This window comes from Lates calcarifer, linkage group LG14, assembly GCF_001640805.2.
Source record: "Lates calcarifer isolate ASB-BC8 linkage group LG14, TLL_Latcal_v3, whole genome shotgun sequence".
NCBI classification, from domain to species: domain Eukaryota; kingdom Metazoa; phylum Chordata; class Actinopteri; family Centropomidae; genus Lates; species Lates calcarifer.
This window is the reverse complement of record NC_066846.1, coordinates 7,492,434-7,508,021: the sequence shown is the minus strand read 5'-3', so window position 1 is coordinate 7,508,021 and position 15,588 is coordinate 7,492,434. Positions and strand designations below refer to the sequence as shown.

At 42.3% G+C, this 15,588-nt stretch overlaps 2 protein-coding genes across 2 annotated transcripts; one reads left to right on the top strand and one right to left on the bottom strand.

Annotated features, from left to right (window-relative positions):
• mrpl52 (mitochondrial ribosomal protein L52) lies at positions 1-2,207 on the bottom strand. The gene is made up of 5 exons (XM_018705126.2): positions 2,093-2,207; positions 1,619-1,688; positions 981-1,048; positions 406-470; positions 1-297 (listed from the first exon to the last, which is right to left on the bottom strand). Exons 1-5 carry the CDS (start codon positions 2,124-2,126, stop codon positions 145-147), a joined length of 390 nt encoding a protein of 129 aa, XP_018560642.1. The 5' UTR covers positions 2,127-2,207; the 3' UTR covers positions 1-144.
• Positions 2,208-6,851: 4,644 nt separating this feature from the next.
• On the top strand, positions 6,852-15,397 carry ajuba (ajuba LIM protein). The gene is given in 9 exon segments (XM_018705128.2): positions 6,852-8,494; positions 8,496-9,672; positions 12,217-12,318; positions 12,534-12,601; positions 12,751-12,813; positions 13,866-13,996; positions 14,268-14,319; positions 14,568-14,636; positions 14,814-15,397. Coding segments are annotated over 9 exon segments (2,193 nt in total). The 5' UTR covers positions 6,852-8,095; the 3' UTR covers positions 14,946-15,397.
• Positions 15,398-15,588: the final 191 nt, after the last annotated feature.

Below are 15,588 nucleotides of genomic sequence, written 5' to 3'. Positions count from 1 at the left end.
TCAGAAACAGATTAAACATTTATTCCATAAATGCATCAATACTGAAAAACACAAATTATAAAGAAGGAAAAAACCCATACATCCTTATAAATATGCCACTAAGCTGAAAGGATGACACAGAATGATTACAGTGATAATCTGTTTCTAACTTTGAGATTTTTTCTTCATTAATAGCTTCCCTTTGGGTTTGAGTAGAAGAGACTTTTGGTGCTCCTCCTGTGTTTTGGCCTGGTCCAGTCTTTCCTTCCACATCTCTATTCCTCTGTCCATCTCTGTGCTCAGCATCACGATACGTCTCTGTGAGAGAGAGCAGAAATGCAGGGTCACACATAAGAGCAGGTAAGAATCAGAAGAGGTTATATTGAGATGTTTACAAAAAAAGAGAGAGAAATGTGTGATACTCACAGCTAAAGCTTCTCTCTCCTGCTTTCTTCTCAGCTGGCCCTTCAGTGGCGGTGCTGGTCTTCCATCTGTCCACAAAAAAGATAAAGTTAACTCATGCAAACTATGAATTACATTACAAAATCTGCTGCAATATATGACAATTTTATAAAAGTTTTCTCACATTATTGCAAGTACAGTAACTTGAAGAAAAAGCAGATGCATCCAGAGAGAAGGAGATGCAGCACATACTTTAAAGCATGAGTTTAAGTTTTGGTTAACATGGTTATGTCTTATTTAAAGCTTCCAGATATGTAACATAGCTAAAATAGAAAAAACAACTGGGTAAATAACCACACAAACAAATCCTTCAGCCCTGAGTTGATTTACTGTGCTACTAAAAGCACTATAAACATAACAGGGAATCAAACAAATCAAATCTACCATTATCAATATGAATGAAAACAAATACTCTACATGGAAATGTAACAGAGAGAGTGAGTCACATCCACGTCATCACTGCCACATTAGCTCTGAAGATTTATGTGGCTTGATAAAAAAAAAAAAAAAACAAACATCAAATTTAAAATAAAAGATACCTGCGTATGACCAGTCAGGCAGATCTGTCAGAGGTCCGTATTCTGTACCGCTTCGAGAAACCCCGTGTCTGCAGAGAAACACACACATTATAAAATATGACACAGAGTTCATATTATTCAATGAGACCATGACCTTATTGTCAGTTCATCTAACTGCAGTCTCCACAGGGTACCCAGCTTATATCTTAATCTTCAGCAAAGTCTTAAACTGGCAACTGAGTGTGACCATTTTAACTGATCTTTGTCTGTGTTATCAGTTATTTATCATCTTGTAGTCATCTCTCTTTGAGCACATGTGGGTGTTGTGCTCAGGTGTTGGTTGTTGAACTTAATGTGCTACTGGACCTATTAATCTACGATACCCTTTGTGTAGTCTGTATGGTTTCCTAAGCTGGTCCCAGGTATCATGTGTGGTCATTTGATTAAACACGAATCCTTAAAAAGGCACAAACTTGAAATAATGAAGGTTTTGAAACCAAAATTTGACGTGGACAAGGCCTCAAGATGCAGATAACAAAACAAAAGCAGCAGACACACAGTTGAGTCTCTTATTGTGAATACTGACTGGTTTTTAATATATAAGTGTAAACACAAAACTCAAGAACCACGACAGCAGAATACAGAAACACTAAACTTACTCTTTCCTCCATTTCTCTCCACCTTGTACTCCACAGGTCGTGCTGAACTGTCTGCTGGAGTTTCTCAACACTGAAAAACAAAGTGGAGAAACAAAGTCAGCCCTCTGAGGTCACCTCTGAACACCTACAATCACCTGAAATACACACAATTCACTTCAAGGAGCAGGTAAAGACGCAGACAAGCAGGAGAGACAGCGTCTATAAGTGTATTTATTTTGCCTCTTTGGGTTGTCAACAGACTAACAACCTCACAGTGAGGTAAGTAGCACATCACGCTGCCAAGAGTTTACATGACAGTTAGCATTAGCTTTAGCCTAGCTTGTCGAGCCTCACTGCTTTTACGGTGGTTATTAAAACAGACCGTGTGTCAAAGGCAGCGACAGGCACAAACATTTATTAACAGCTACGAAACCGAGCGTTAATGTTTTAACGTGTCTCTCATTCAGCAATTACAGTGAATAACCTCTGTCTCACCCGAGCAGCACAATGTCCGGACGGTGGCCGCCATGTTGTCTGCAGTATTCAGTGTTGACCACCAGGTGAGGCTAAAGGCACACTGTGAGGAGCCCGGCTAATTTCAACGTTTTGGACTGAAAAGAGGATTTTATAAGTCAAAAACAAAGAAAAACAAAACTATTAAAGTGGAAATAAGTTCTCAGTTTGACTTTTATTCTCATTTGTGTCGTTGTATGTTTTTGAAACGGGTTTCCCTCTTTATTTGGTCATTCAAACCTGTTTCCATTAACAAAAAGCACCATAGAATAAATGTAAATTCAAAATACACCAAACAATATTAATTGTAAAATAAAATATGAACAAATCACATCCTCTCTTTGTATTATATCATGTGTATGGATCCCTGATACATAAATTAAATGTAAAAAAAAATGTTAACATGCATACATAAATACCAATAATCATCGATAATAATAATAATTTAGTGCAGCCATGCTGTAGGTGATGATCAGTGTCTACAGTGAGGCTTCAGTGGAATGGAAAGAAGTTATTAGGTATTCCATTAAAACATTAAGGTGAGTAGTCATGAGGAGGTTTCAGCGTGAGTAAACAGCTGTGTCTCCTGCATGGGCTTTGTCATGTCTGAGAAAATAACCCCTGGTGGTGTCATGGCGTTGTCATCAGGGTTATCCTGGCTCAGGCTTGGAGAAGTTTAAAAAACATGTATTTATCCTACAAGCAGGGACGGTTTAATGCATGGGTCCCCTCCCTTTCTGACCACCTTTTGTCACCAGTTATGGTTTTATGTGAAAATGAGTTTGTGAGCAGTTCAACCAATGAATATGTTTTCTTTCTCAGACTATAGACTGTTTCTGGAGGTTTGCTTAAGACACCATATCCAGAATATCACCACAAAATGTGAATATTGCTGAAAAGCAGGTAAAGAAAACAGAAATGTATTTCATTTTTCTGGTTGGGAGGTTGGGAACCATTCAATCTCAACGAGGGATGGTTGCATTATGGGAAACTGATGATCTTTTGGAGTTTTTGGAGGTTGACCCATACTTTAGACTCTAAGTCAGTGGCTACAGCTTCAGTTTATTGTTATAATCTGTAAAAAAAAAGTAGGCCTACAGAATTAAAATAGCGGTGTACCCTTTGGTTTAAACCCAAATGTCTAATTTCTGTAGAAAAATTAAACATATCAGAGTTGAGTTCATGCTAAAATTACTACACAAATACACAGTAAGATTGGAGGTTGATGTGGTGGGAGAGTACTTCATGTGTATCTGTAAATATGACCGTATTGTGCTGGAAAAGAAAAGCAGACAGAGCAAACAGCTGCTCTCTCAGCTCTTCAAAGTATTGTTTTTGTATGAACTGCTCCGACACTAAGCCCAGAAGAATTTCTCTGTTAGCTTTTCAGACAAGTTCCCACTCGCAGCTTGTGAGGTAAACGCCAGAGTCTGCAGAGGCTGCTGCTGCTGCTGCTGCAGGGACTCCGGTGAACCGCAGGGGCCATGAAAGGCTCCATGTGAGAAAGGGGGGCTCCGGGGCAGATAGAAAGCCGACAAGCCTATCCAAACACGCCGGGGCCAAACAGAGTCTTAGTACTTTATCGGGGCTTGTTGTGTTTTTTGGTGTGTCCGTTAACTGCCACAAAAACGGACGGAATCAGCACTGACTCATGCCGGCCAGTCCTGAAATAGTAGCGGGATGTTTACTCTGTATCGTCCTTGGAGAACACAGACACGCCGAAAAAATCCACCAACCGCCGCACTCCGCCGTGTCCCTCCGCGCATTCCACAGGCTGGTGGTTCAGTAAAGTAGTGCCGTTGCCCCAACGACGCAGTTTTACCCCTTTTAACATTGTAATGTGGAAAACAACAATCACAGACTTTTAAAACAGAGGTAGAGGAAGTACCCTCATCATTTAAATCAGTTAAACTGGTAATACCTCAGTGCAAAAACACTCTATTACAAGTAAAACACATGCATTTGAATTAATATTAATATCATAAGCATTAGTACCTATCATGCAGAATGAGCCCCTGCATAGTGGTATTTTAATGTCATACCTTGATCAGATGGAGCTAATTTAACTCATGTATATGCTGTTATGTTGTTGAATCTATAACAATGCATCATATTTAATGAGACAGCCCTAAATCTAAATGAAACTACAGGTGTCGGTAAATATACTGCAGTATAAAGTCCAATCTTTCCATCTGAAATGTATTTCAGTAAATGTTACTTTTCCTGGTTTAAAAATTGTAGTTTGTAGCCCACATTGAGGTTTACTGCACAAAAGAAAACATTATCAAGACTTGGTTTTTGTTATGATTTTGTGGGTTTCAGTTATATGAGGGAAACAAAGACAAAGTGAGGGCTTTTCTGAAAACAGAATTGTTGTTTAAGCTTGTTTAAGCCACAGCTACATGAATACATCTCTATCCAGTGCTCAGTCATAATAAACAGTAACCTATTATTTCACTGGAGCAAATGAAACCTGTAGAGGACGGGGGCTTCATTCACTGATTTGTTGTGCAGTGTGTCTGTATTTATCAGTAGCTAATAGGTCATTTATTTACATTTTAAAATGTGTACCCTGTACAATATAAGCTGACACATTACAGTACTTAAAAGTGCTGCCTCAAGATTTAGTAATATGTCTCAAATATCCAAATTTATCATGTTATCTGAGAAATATCTATAGAATAAATACACATGGTTGCAGACAAATGACTCAAAATCTTATTAATAAATAGCTGCAGTAGGAACATGAACAGTAAATGTGACTGAAGAAAGATAGGTATATTTTCTTTATGATTTTATTTTCAATTCCTCCTTCAGAATAAAGATATTTACATGTACACATACTTTACTTTTAGTAAGACTTTTGGGAGTTTTAGTGTAAAACTATGCAGCTTCAGGAGACTCAGACTCTTGTACTTTACCTGAGTATTGTCAGTATGTGCTCTACCTCTACTCTACATTTCAGAGGGGAATATTGTGCTTTTTACTCCAAAACATCTATTTGACAAGTGTTGTTACTTTAGATTCTGAATATTAATGCAAAATATAAATGAACTGCCTTCATATCAAGAATCTGAATATCACATTCAAAAAATGTTTCACAAGGAATGAAGCTGTATCTCTCTCATGTTTTTCAGGCCCTGTTTTGTTATTTTATATGTGACAGTGTGTGTTCTTATGTTGCCATGTTGGCCAGGCCTCTGTTGTAAAAGACATAATGTATCTTAAACAACTTCCTGGTTAAATAAAGTTTAAATAAACTAATAAATTATGATATATTAACAGATTACAGAGTAATAGGCCTATATAAAGTAGTTTGTATATCTGTTAGTGAGGCTCACACTGCATCGCCTATTATAAACCAGTGATAGAATATATGTTATTTTACTGAAGCAGGAGCTTTTTCATGTAGCAGAGTGTCTTTAAACTGTTGTATTACTTCCACCTCCGTAAAACCCCCACATTTTAATCCAGAAATACTTCAGACATGAGCTCAGTGGAAGCCTGGGGGAGGTGGCAGTCTTCATTTAAAAAGGCAGAAACTATGTAGAAACATTTTTTTATTTCAGTTTGAAAACTGTTAACTAAAGATTCACTGGCTGAAAACATCTAACTGTGAACAAAGTTTTTTTTCCTTCTACTAACTGCTGCTGCTGCTAACTACTGGTTCAAAGGTGATAAGTGAATATTAGAGCACATTTTTTATTCTAAGAGCATTATTGTTTGTTGGGAGCAGGTCTCGGCGGAGTGGGCACATCCTCTGAGGACTTTTGCGTATGAATGACGAAACAGCCATGTCTGGTGGAAAGGTGTTCCGGCCTGCTGTGGAAACGAGCCGCCGCTGACTGATAAAGGAGCAGTGAGGAGTCAAGCTGCGCGCACACAGGACGCGCATTTCCCCTTCACAATAAAAGTGTTCGCTGCATATGTGTGTATGTGTGCACGTATACAGATTTTAAAAAAGGAGCTGGCGTATGTTGTAGTTTATCTTGAATTTCTCTGTTAGCATTTAGCAACACTGTCAATATGTTAGTATAAATGCAAGGAATGAAGAAGACTTTCATCACATCTTCTTCTCAACATGATCAAAAAGTATCAGTGTGAGGTAGATCTTTACATATTGCTTTAACAGTTGTCCACAGCTATGTTTAAATAAATCATAAAGTGGGTGATAAGACCTTTATAATGTTCAGTTTGTGGTGCTGCTGTATTGTGTAACACTGACAGGTGTTTCTATTATTTTGTCCACCCCATTCATATCAGTGAGAGTAGACAAATTAACAGAAATACCTCTTTTTCACCCGCTGAGTGAAGAAAATTCATTGATAGTTGATTTGATTTGATAATTGGTCCATTGTTTTAAGTCATTTTAAGCAAAAATAGTACAAGAGTCACTGATAGCAGCTTCTGAAATGTGAATATTTGCTCATTAGTTTCACATTTTTTTATAACATGGAGTAATTGTCGGTTGCAGCTTTACAGTAATAATCCTGCTTTACAGAAGGTTATCTGATCAGAAAAAATTAAAGCAACTTGATACTTAACTAACTTACTTTAGACTTTAGGAGCTGTCATAGTTTAAAGTTTATAAGAAATGAGTGATTAATCAAATTCTAAATTTTAAAACATCACTGGTTAAACTGTCTTTTATAGGAACTGAGAATCACCTCTGAGACCTCCATATAACGGTTGTCAGGAAGGACTTTATTTTGAAAAGCTGTAACCGGAACCAGCTGTGTCTGCCGAAGATAACTCGACACATGTACAAAAAAAGAGGGGGGAGGTAAGTAATTATTTAGGGGGAAGAAAGAAAGAAACAAAGTTGTCGACCGTGCAATGCACACGGGGAGGGATTTTATTTATCTCGAGAGGCTCGTTTAGTCCGGCACCGGTCCGCTGGGATGTGAGAGTTAACGGCGCGCCGGTTTCCCTCATTTCCTTCTCTGTCTCCAAAACTTCTCCGCTAACTATTTTCACCCGAGTCCCGGACCGGATTTCTCCTTTTGAAAACGGGAATGATAAAAGCAGCCGAGCGCAGGCGGATGGACGGACGGACTGAGGAGTCTAGCGAGCTGCCGTACGTGCGTGTTTTCTGTGGCCTGAGTTAAAGTTAAACCATGTTGTTTTAATCTTTTTCTTCCCCCCTCCGCGAGCTCATTTCGCCCTGAGATGAATGGCAGAAGTCGGGTGAGTGGACTATCTGTGCACCAGCGGATTTATTTTGTTGTCTACACTGGACCCCACATGAAGTGGTGATAGCCTGCATCCTGCCTGCTGAACCTCTCCGCTTTGTGTTAAAAAAAAAAAGGAAATTCAAACGGAGAGACTCTCTCTCACACACACACACACACACACGCGCCGCACTGGATATAAAAACCGACTTTTTCTGAGGCGCATTTCAGACAGTTTGACTAACAGAGAAGATGCAGATGTGGAGCCACATGAGGGTCCACAAAGGAGGCCCTCCACGACCATAGGTCACGCAGAAGTGTCCTGTTTCCCTGGCTGGATCGAGTTGAACTCTTAGTAATTGTCTAATAATCCAATGGATTCTTGCTCACCACAGCCTACCTGTGCCTGTGGATTTTCCACATGAGGGCAAACCAGATGACTCAGAGGACTTTAGTCATGTAACCACCCTGAAATGTCTTAAAGGTCTTTTTTATTTATCTGTTCTGTATTTATTGTGTGTATATAAGGGGTCCTTATTTTCAGCTTTGAGTTAGTTTCAAGGCCAGTTTTTAATTTCTACTCATTATTATTATTATTATTATTATTATTATTATTATTATAGAATTTGAAAGCTGACATTTCAAGTGTCGTAGTGAAAGCTGTAGATTTACTTGAACATCTTTGTTCTGCTGTATATCTACCCACACTGTATTAGAGCACATTAATCTGTAACTTAAAGGAGAAACTGTAAGAGTTGACTTTGCCCAGACAGGTAAAGAAAACACACACATACACACACAAGAAGGCTTCATCATGGACAGGCCGATAAGCAAGTTGTTGGAGAAGTTAAAGCTAACGGACTCGGGCAGTGTGAAATTCAACAGTTCAAAGAAAAAACAGGACCCTGCCAACAACTCTAATAACAGCAACGCCAACACTGGCATCTCCGGAGGCAGCGGTGGGGGCAGCGGTCTGCCACCAGCTCCCAGCTCTGCAGCTGCCTCGCCCTCAAGGCCCGGCCAGTTCTCGCTTGCCTCTGCAACCACAAGCGATGCATGTGTTCCAGTGAATGGGAGGGGAGGTGGAGGAGGAGGAGGAGGAGGAGGGATGGGAATGCCTCCCTCTCAGCTCCTCACCCCACCGCAGACTTCCTCCACGGTGGGTGCCATACCTTCAGATGGCGAGCAGCCGCTTCACCCCTCCACCTTGGCACCAGCTGAGGCGTCGCTCCCCCCAGCAGCGGGCTTCCTGTTACCTGGGCGAAGGTGTGGATTCCCACATGAGGCGTGAGTCTGGCCTGGGCCCTGAGTGCGACCCTCTGGGGGCGTTTGGCTCCAAGACGTCCCTCAATCAGCGGCGCTACTCGCTGGAGCTCCAGCAGCTGGTCAGACGTCAGCAGCTCCTCTCCCAGCCGCCGCCTCTCTCTGTCCCACCGCCGTACCCCGCCGCCACGGGCTATGGGTCTGCTCCCAGAGGAGGCGGAGGCGGTCTGGCTGAGCCCGGCTACCTCTCCGAGCCTGAGAGGCACAAGCGTCTCTCGCTTCAGGAAGCTCTGTTCTACAAACGCTTGAGCACAGGAAGTGAACTGTGGGAGAGCACCAGGCCAGCGTCCCTGTCTCATCCACCACACCGCCCGTCTGATGTGACCGGAGGAGGCGTAGCAGGGAGCTTCTTCTACCCCCCTGGGCCGACTGTGAGCCCGTGTTCGTCATTCAGCCTCCAGGAGTCAGTGCTGGTCAGCCCCAGGTCCAGCTTCGCCTCCAGCACGGCCAGCGGCGGAGGAGGGAGCCCCATGGGGAGCCGCTGCAGCAGCAACCGGACCAGTGGCATCAGCCTGGGCTACGACTCGCGCTACTCCGCCTCTGGAGGCCTCCCTCCGCAGCAGCAGTCCCCCTCCGTGCAGACAGGGAGCTCCGTGGCAGGGTATGGTGCTCCAGGCAGGGCCGGGGTGACCCCTGTGGAGGCCTGGACTCAGTACCTGGAGGGAAGTATGCGCACAGGGGCCCACGATAGTCGACACTCCTACCCGCCTGCTGTCGGGAGTCCAGGGGCGGCGTGTTACCAGGGCGGCCCAGAGTGGTGGGATGAGCAGCAGGTGGGAGTGAGAGGCAAAGAGGGAGGCGTGATGGGAGAGAGGGCCCGCTACTCAGACCTGCCCGGCACCCGGTACCAGGAAGAGCTCACCCGGCTTCTGCTGAGAGATGCAGAGCTAGAAGGCGAGGGGCTCCTGGAGGGCCTGATGCTGAAGGAGCAGTCCCTGATGGCTCTTCCTAAAGCGAGCGCGACCACACTGGGGCCTTCCTCGGCCGTGGGGCCGGGTGTCAAACCTCAGGAGGATCCAGGAGTCGGAGCTGGAAGGGAGGTTGTGGAGAACCGACAGGAGTACTTTGGTGAGATCCTTTTTTTTAAAAAAAAAAGTTTTAAGCAGGAAATTGAGGAGAAACATAGCAAAGATCAACAGAGCTGTATTCACAAATTAACACAAACATCCCTAATTTGAGAAGGTGCCGTCACCGTCAGCATCCACCCTCAGTGTGTTATTATTGTCCTCTCCGCTGCCTGGTGTCAGATCACAGGTTTCTCTCTAAATGAAAGGGTTGTAGGGGATGGATGCAAGGATGGATGGACAGATTAATAGTTGAAAGGGTGTATGGATGGATGGATGGTGCTTTGGAGCCTGCTGAGACATGCAGGGTTGTAGCACGCAAAGCATAAAGGAGGAGGGAATAAAAAAAAAAAAACGCTCTGGCTTCAGATACCGATCCAGACATGTGTGGGGCTTAGGAGGGGGAATAAACATGTAGGGAACATTTAAAGATAAGAAAAAGAAAGTAATAAAGCCCCAGCAGTGTAGATAATGTGTATAATCCTTCAGTGTCACACCTGTATCCAAAACATCAGGCAGAGTCAGCTGATGTTTCATGCAGGCGCTGCTGATTTGCCACAGCGTGGCGCACACAGAGGGCTAATGCAGCGTGTCTACATGGCCATTAAACTGCAAAATTCTGCTGTAACACTCAGACACAAATTACATGGTTCTATATAAACACAACTCCGACCATTACTGTGAGTCACAGAGGATGAGGGCTCAGGATATGTGTGTTTGTGTGTGTGTGTGTGTGTGTTGTGTGTGTGTGTGTGGTTGCAGCAGGGTAGGAGTGTGTTACGGTGGCTGGATGAATATGTGTGTATTGTTTCTTTGTGGCAGGGTGTGTTTCCCCCGAGTGACTTCAGGCCACAGTAACGCAGTGTGTGTGAGTCATGTGTGTGTGTGTGTATGTGTGTGTATGTGTGTGTGTAATGCTGCCTTGGCGTGTGCAGGGGCGGTGTGCTGTAGCCTGTTTTTCTGCTCAGGTATGTGTGCCCGGAGGGGACATACAATACTGTACTCCTCTCAGCCATTAGGAAGAAATCAGAGGCTCTGAGTCGAGAAGGCAGACGCTCTGAGCTCAGCCGTCACACACACACACACACACACACACACACACATATACCTAATGTGAGGTGGTAATGCCAAACAACACCAGAAAAACTCCCACTCTAGTCAAAAAGAAAGTAAAAATGAAAAATAATCCCATTTAAATCAAGACAGAGGAGAATTAGTCAGAGCATATCTGTGGAAATCAAATGAAAAGCAGGTTTTCTTTTGTGAAAAGAACAAGAGATGCACTCAGAACTAGTCATGCAAAACATTTTTACATTCCTTAAATTAGTTTTAGGTACAAAAAGGAGAACAAACACAGAAATGTTCTGGTATAAAGTATCCCAAACCTGTGTTTTTTGGCTTTTATTATCTTCTTTGTCTTAATTTCTTCACTTTTTGTGCCAAATGAACATTTATTTTACAAAAACCTTAAAAGTCTTATCCCTGTTTTTAAAAAGAGGTCCCTGGACTCTGTCCCAGTGATTTAAACCAATTCTTTCCCCAGCTCACTCTATATGTAGCAGCTTCAGACAGTATATTTAAAGCCTCAAGTCTGAGTCCTGGCCCTCTGGTTTTCTGGCTTTGGCAGAGATCTGTGCTTGTTCCTAAACATTGAAGGGACTGTCCAAGATCGCAGCAGAGGAGTGTAGGAATTCTCGATTTGTGTGGCACTCCCTCAGCCGCATTGGAAAAGGGGGGAAAAAATGCAGGCAAATCCTTAAATAGATCACAGAAATTCTGTTGTTGCTCAGAGCACCACCACCACCACTTTTCTACTTTACATTTAGTGCTCAACATGGACTAAACTGTATTCTGTTAGAGGAGAAACACAGAGGAGTTGGTTGTAAAGGCTGACTGGTTTAAAGCTGGTTCTAATCTTGATCTAGAAATTTTAGAATTTAACTTCTTGCTCCTAACTGTAACGTCAGCTGAGGCCGTGTACCTGACCCACACCTGAAAATATGAGAAAAAGGAGCAGAAAGAGTGAAAATGGTAACATAAATTGAGTAAAACTATTATTTATTCTGTAATTTACCACCTCTAGTTGTTGTTTCCTGAGGTGATTTAAAGTTCCTAACTTCAAGCAGTGCAGTCTTGTTTAATCTCCAAATTGCTCCAATTGTGGGGTTTAAAGTCAAATTTAAAGGAACATCTTTATTAAAAAAAACCTTCAAGAAGAAAGAAGTCGTCTATTTTCTGAAGCGGCTGCCATTAAAGTTAGATCCGGTGGAGTTTCCCTTTAATAACAGAGCTTCAGCAGAGACACTTGAGTGGATGAGCAAACAGGCTGGCATGGGTAACTGGGTTTTAACTGTGTGAAAATCCCCTAGGTGGTGCGAACGAGAGGATTTACAAGTGTTGACACTTTGTGTGGAGTTGGATTTCAGACACATCCTCCTGGAATGCGTCGTAAACGAAGTGCTAAGAGCCGCATGAGCGATTACTCCCGACTAAATGTAATGTTTGTGTCCGTTTTGTTTCCCCCCTCCTCCACCACTGTGCCCGGCAGGAACCTGTGTGAAGTGTGGGAAAGGTGTGTACGGGGCAGATAACGCCTGCCAGGCTCTGGACAACCTCTATCACACACGCTGCTTCACCTGTGTGTCCTGCGGTGAGTGCCGCCCCACATGCACACACACACCTCCCCTCACCACCTCATCCCCTAACACAACAATAATCATTTCAAGTATTACTAGTAGCTTCACTCTGAACTTCTATCACTAACCACACCTTCTCTAAATGCTTTGCTTTAACAACCGCTGCCTATTAAAATGTCTCGGGTTTATCATGCTGCGTCAATTGTCTGCTGTCTTTCTCCCTCTGCAGGACGCACCCTGAGAAACAAGGACTTTTACAATGTCAGTGGCTCTGTGTACTGTAAAGAGGATTACATGGTAAGAGTTGAGGTCAAGGCGTGTTTTGTCATCCACCTCACACACACACACCACACACACACACACACACACACACACACATTCTCAGACATGTTCAGAGTCTGAGGATTGATTTTCTGCTAATGGTAATCTCTTTGTTTTAATTACAGTTTTCAGGATTCCAGGCAGCCGCTGAGAAGTGTAGTGTGTGTGGCCACCTTATTCTCGAACAGGTGAGGGGTGTGTGGTTATATGTGTGTGTGAAAACGCCACATGAAGAGGCGCACAAATACATCTAACCACTTGGATTTATGTTAGATTTAAAGGAATATACTCTAACCCTTAACCTGCCTTGGGTAATTTTTAGTTTCTTGCCAACCCATGTTTCCCAGAATTCCTTTCAAGTACACCCACCCTTACCCCCACTGCCTGCTCCCTAAGGACAGAGAAATTTAGTGACGTCTTTTTTTTTTTTTTCTTGTTGGCTCCTCTTTGGGTTCCCACGGCAGATTTCAGTGGAATGTTTGCCTTGGGCTTCTGATAAATAAAGAAATGAGATTGTAGATTAGCTTAAAATTTTTGACCATATTTGAACCACGTAATACCCATAATATAAACAGAAAGCTGCCAGTGTGTTTGTTGATCACAGGCATTACTTTCTGCACAATTTGAACAGCTTAACCACATCCAAGTTATAGGACCACAAATGTTCAGTAGCGTGCTGGTGCAAGAGTTGGTAACATCACTGCATGAAGTTAAGTTGTTAAATAATAAAAATAACAAGTTTGCTCTTACATCTACTAATTGGTTTCTGCTGGATGACCAACTAAAACTAAAAGATGGGACAGTATAGTCATTATTGATCATGCAGCTGCATCAGTATATACTTTGTTCAAGAGCTGACAAGATTTTGTTGATCTACTTTAGGACTTGAGTTGCTGAGAAATGTGTTTAACGGCTTTAAAGTAAATGTTAAATCAAGCTAATGCTAGCATAAGATGGGTGGTGTTTAAGGCACACCATACATTAGAGGAGAAATTATTAGCTACACAAGCTCCGAGGCTAAACAGCCTAGAAATGGAAACTTTAGAAAGTCAAACTACGTTGCTAGAAATTGGTTTATATAATGAATTTCAAAAGACTAATAAATTAAAAAAAGGAAAATTACAAAACTGAAAATGTGTGTCAGAGACATGTTAACATCTTAACACATATACTTAGATGTGACTTAAATGCGTTAAAGTTATTCTACTGGCTTGATTAAATCACTGGCCTTCATTCTCAGATCCTGCAGGCTCTTGGGAACTCGTACCATCCCGGCTGTTTCCGCTGTGTGGTGTGCTCCAAGGCTCTGGATGGGGTGCCCTTCACCGTGGACCAACACAGCAACATCTACTGTGTTTCAGACTACAACAAGTAAGACATAACAGATGTGTTTTAGATGCTTAAGTTACATTTATCCACCTAGAGCTACAGGGTTTTTGCTAATTTTACACTCAGGTCTTAAGGTCCAGATGAAACTAGCAGGGTCTTTTACATCTAACACCAGTGTTATGAAATGTATTTTTGTGTGTGTTAACATTTGAAGAATGTCTCTTACTCATCCCACTTGCTTCAGAGACATTACTCAACTGTGTGAGTGCTCCCGCTTCCCACAGTAAATAAACTTTCTCCTGTCGTCCTGCAGGACTTTTGCCCCCAAGTGTGCTGCCTGTTTACAACCCATCTTACCCACTGAGGTGAGCATGAGTGTGTTTGAGTGTGTGTTCTCCATGCACAAGCTGGATGGAGGTTTTTTTTTCTCATAATATTCTTCTTAAATACGACAATAATAAGAAGGGTTTTCTCGTATATATTTCTGGTGATTCACGTCTCCTGAAACTGCTCCAACAAGAAGAATCAAAACAAACTCCTAGAATAACTGAGAAATTCCATTCGCCTGGACAAAGTGCTGACGCCTCTATTTTGCTCCTGTTTTGTGTCTCAGGGCAGTGAAGAGATCCTCAGGGTCGTGTCTATGAACAAGGATTATCACTTTGAGTGCTACCACTGCGAGGTGAGTGATCTCCAGCCCCAAAAACAACCCCAATTTATTTTGCCGTTTCCTAAAATGTCACGTTTGAATCAAAGTTACAAACTGTCTGACTTTTCTTATGAAGTGGTTTGATAGTCGGCCTCACTTCCTGTGTGTGCATTCCTGTCCTTATCTGCGTCTTTTTTTTTTTCCTCTCAGGAGTGTGGTAAGCAGCTCTCTGATAAGCCCGGCTCGCAGTGCTTCCCCTTGGACTCTCATCTCCTCTGCCACTCCTGTCACATGAGCAGAGTGTGCGCCACTCACAACATTCCCCCTCACGACACACACTGATCAGCGCCTATGCAGCTACGGATGTTCGAGAAAAAAAAAAAAAAGCTGGTTGTAACATGCTGTCATTCTCTCATGCTTTTTGCTCATACGTCTGTTTCTTCCAGATGAAACTGCTGATATTAAGACATTTCCACTGGTTCATTTAGTCTCTCTGACATGGATCAGTCCCTTTTGTCACATGTACTGCCTGCTGTACTATTACTGTATCATAGTTATAAGGGAACGGGAAAGAAACTACTGCTTTTTTTTTTTACCCCAACGTGGCTACTGTTTGCTGTAGAAGAACAAGGGATTTTGCTAAACTGTTTTGTACATATATTATGGCTAGCAAACATTTTGCACTTAAATTTGACTTTACTGTAAAATTTGTCAAGTGAATCTGTACAATTTGGGGGAAAACATTACTGTAATTTCTGTATGTTGTAATAAATATTTTCATTTTTGTGCTCAGACACTGGCCTACTTGTAGAAACACCTTACTAATTTCTACTATGTTCAGTATAGTAAAGCCTTTTTTAAGCCTTTCCTTTGCACTGAAAATCCTTGGTTCAAATATATTTGCCAATAGTCATGATGAAGGTTAAAAAACACTCCACATCAGCTCAGTGGCTTGCAGCCAGGTCATGATGCTTCCTTGTGAGAA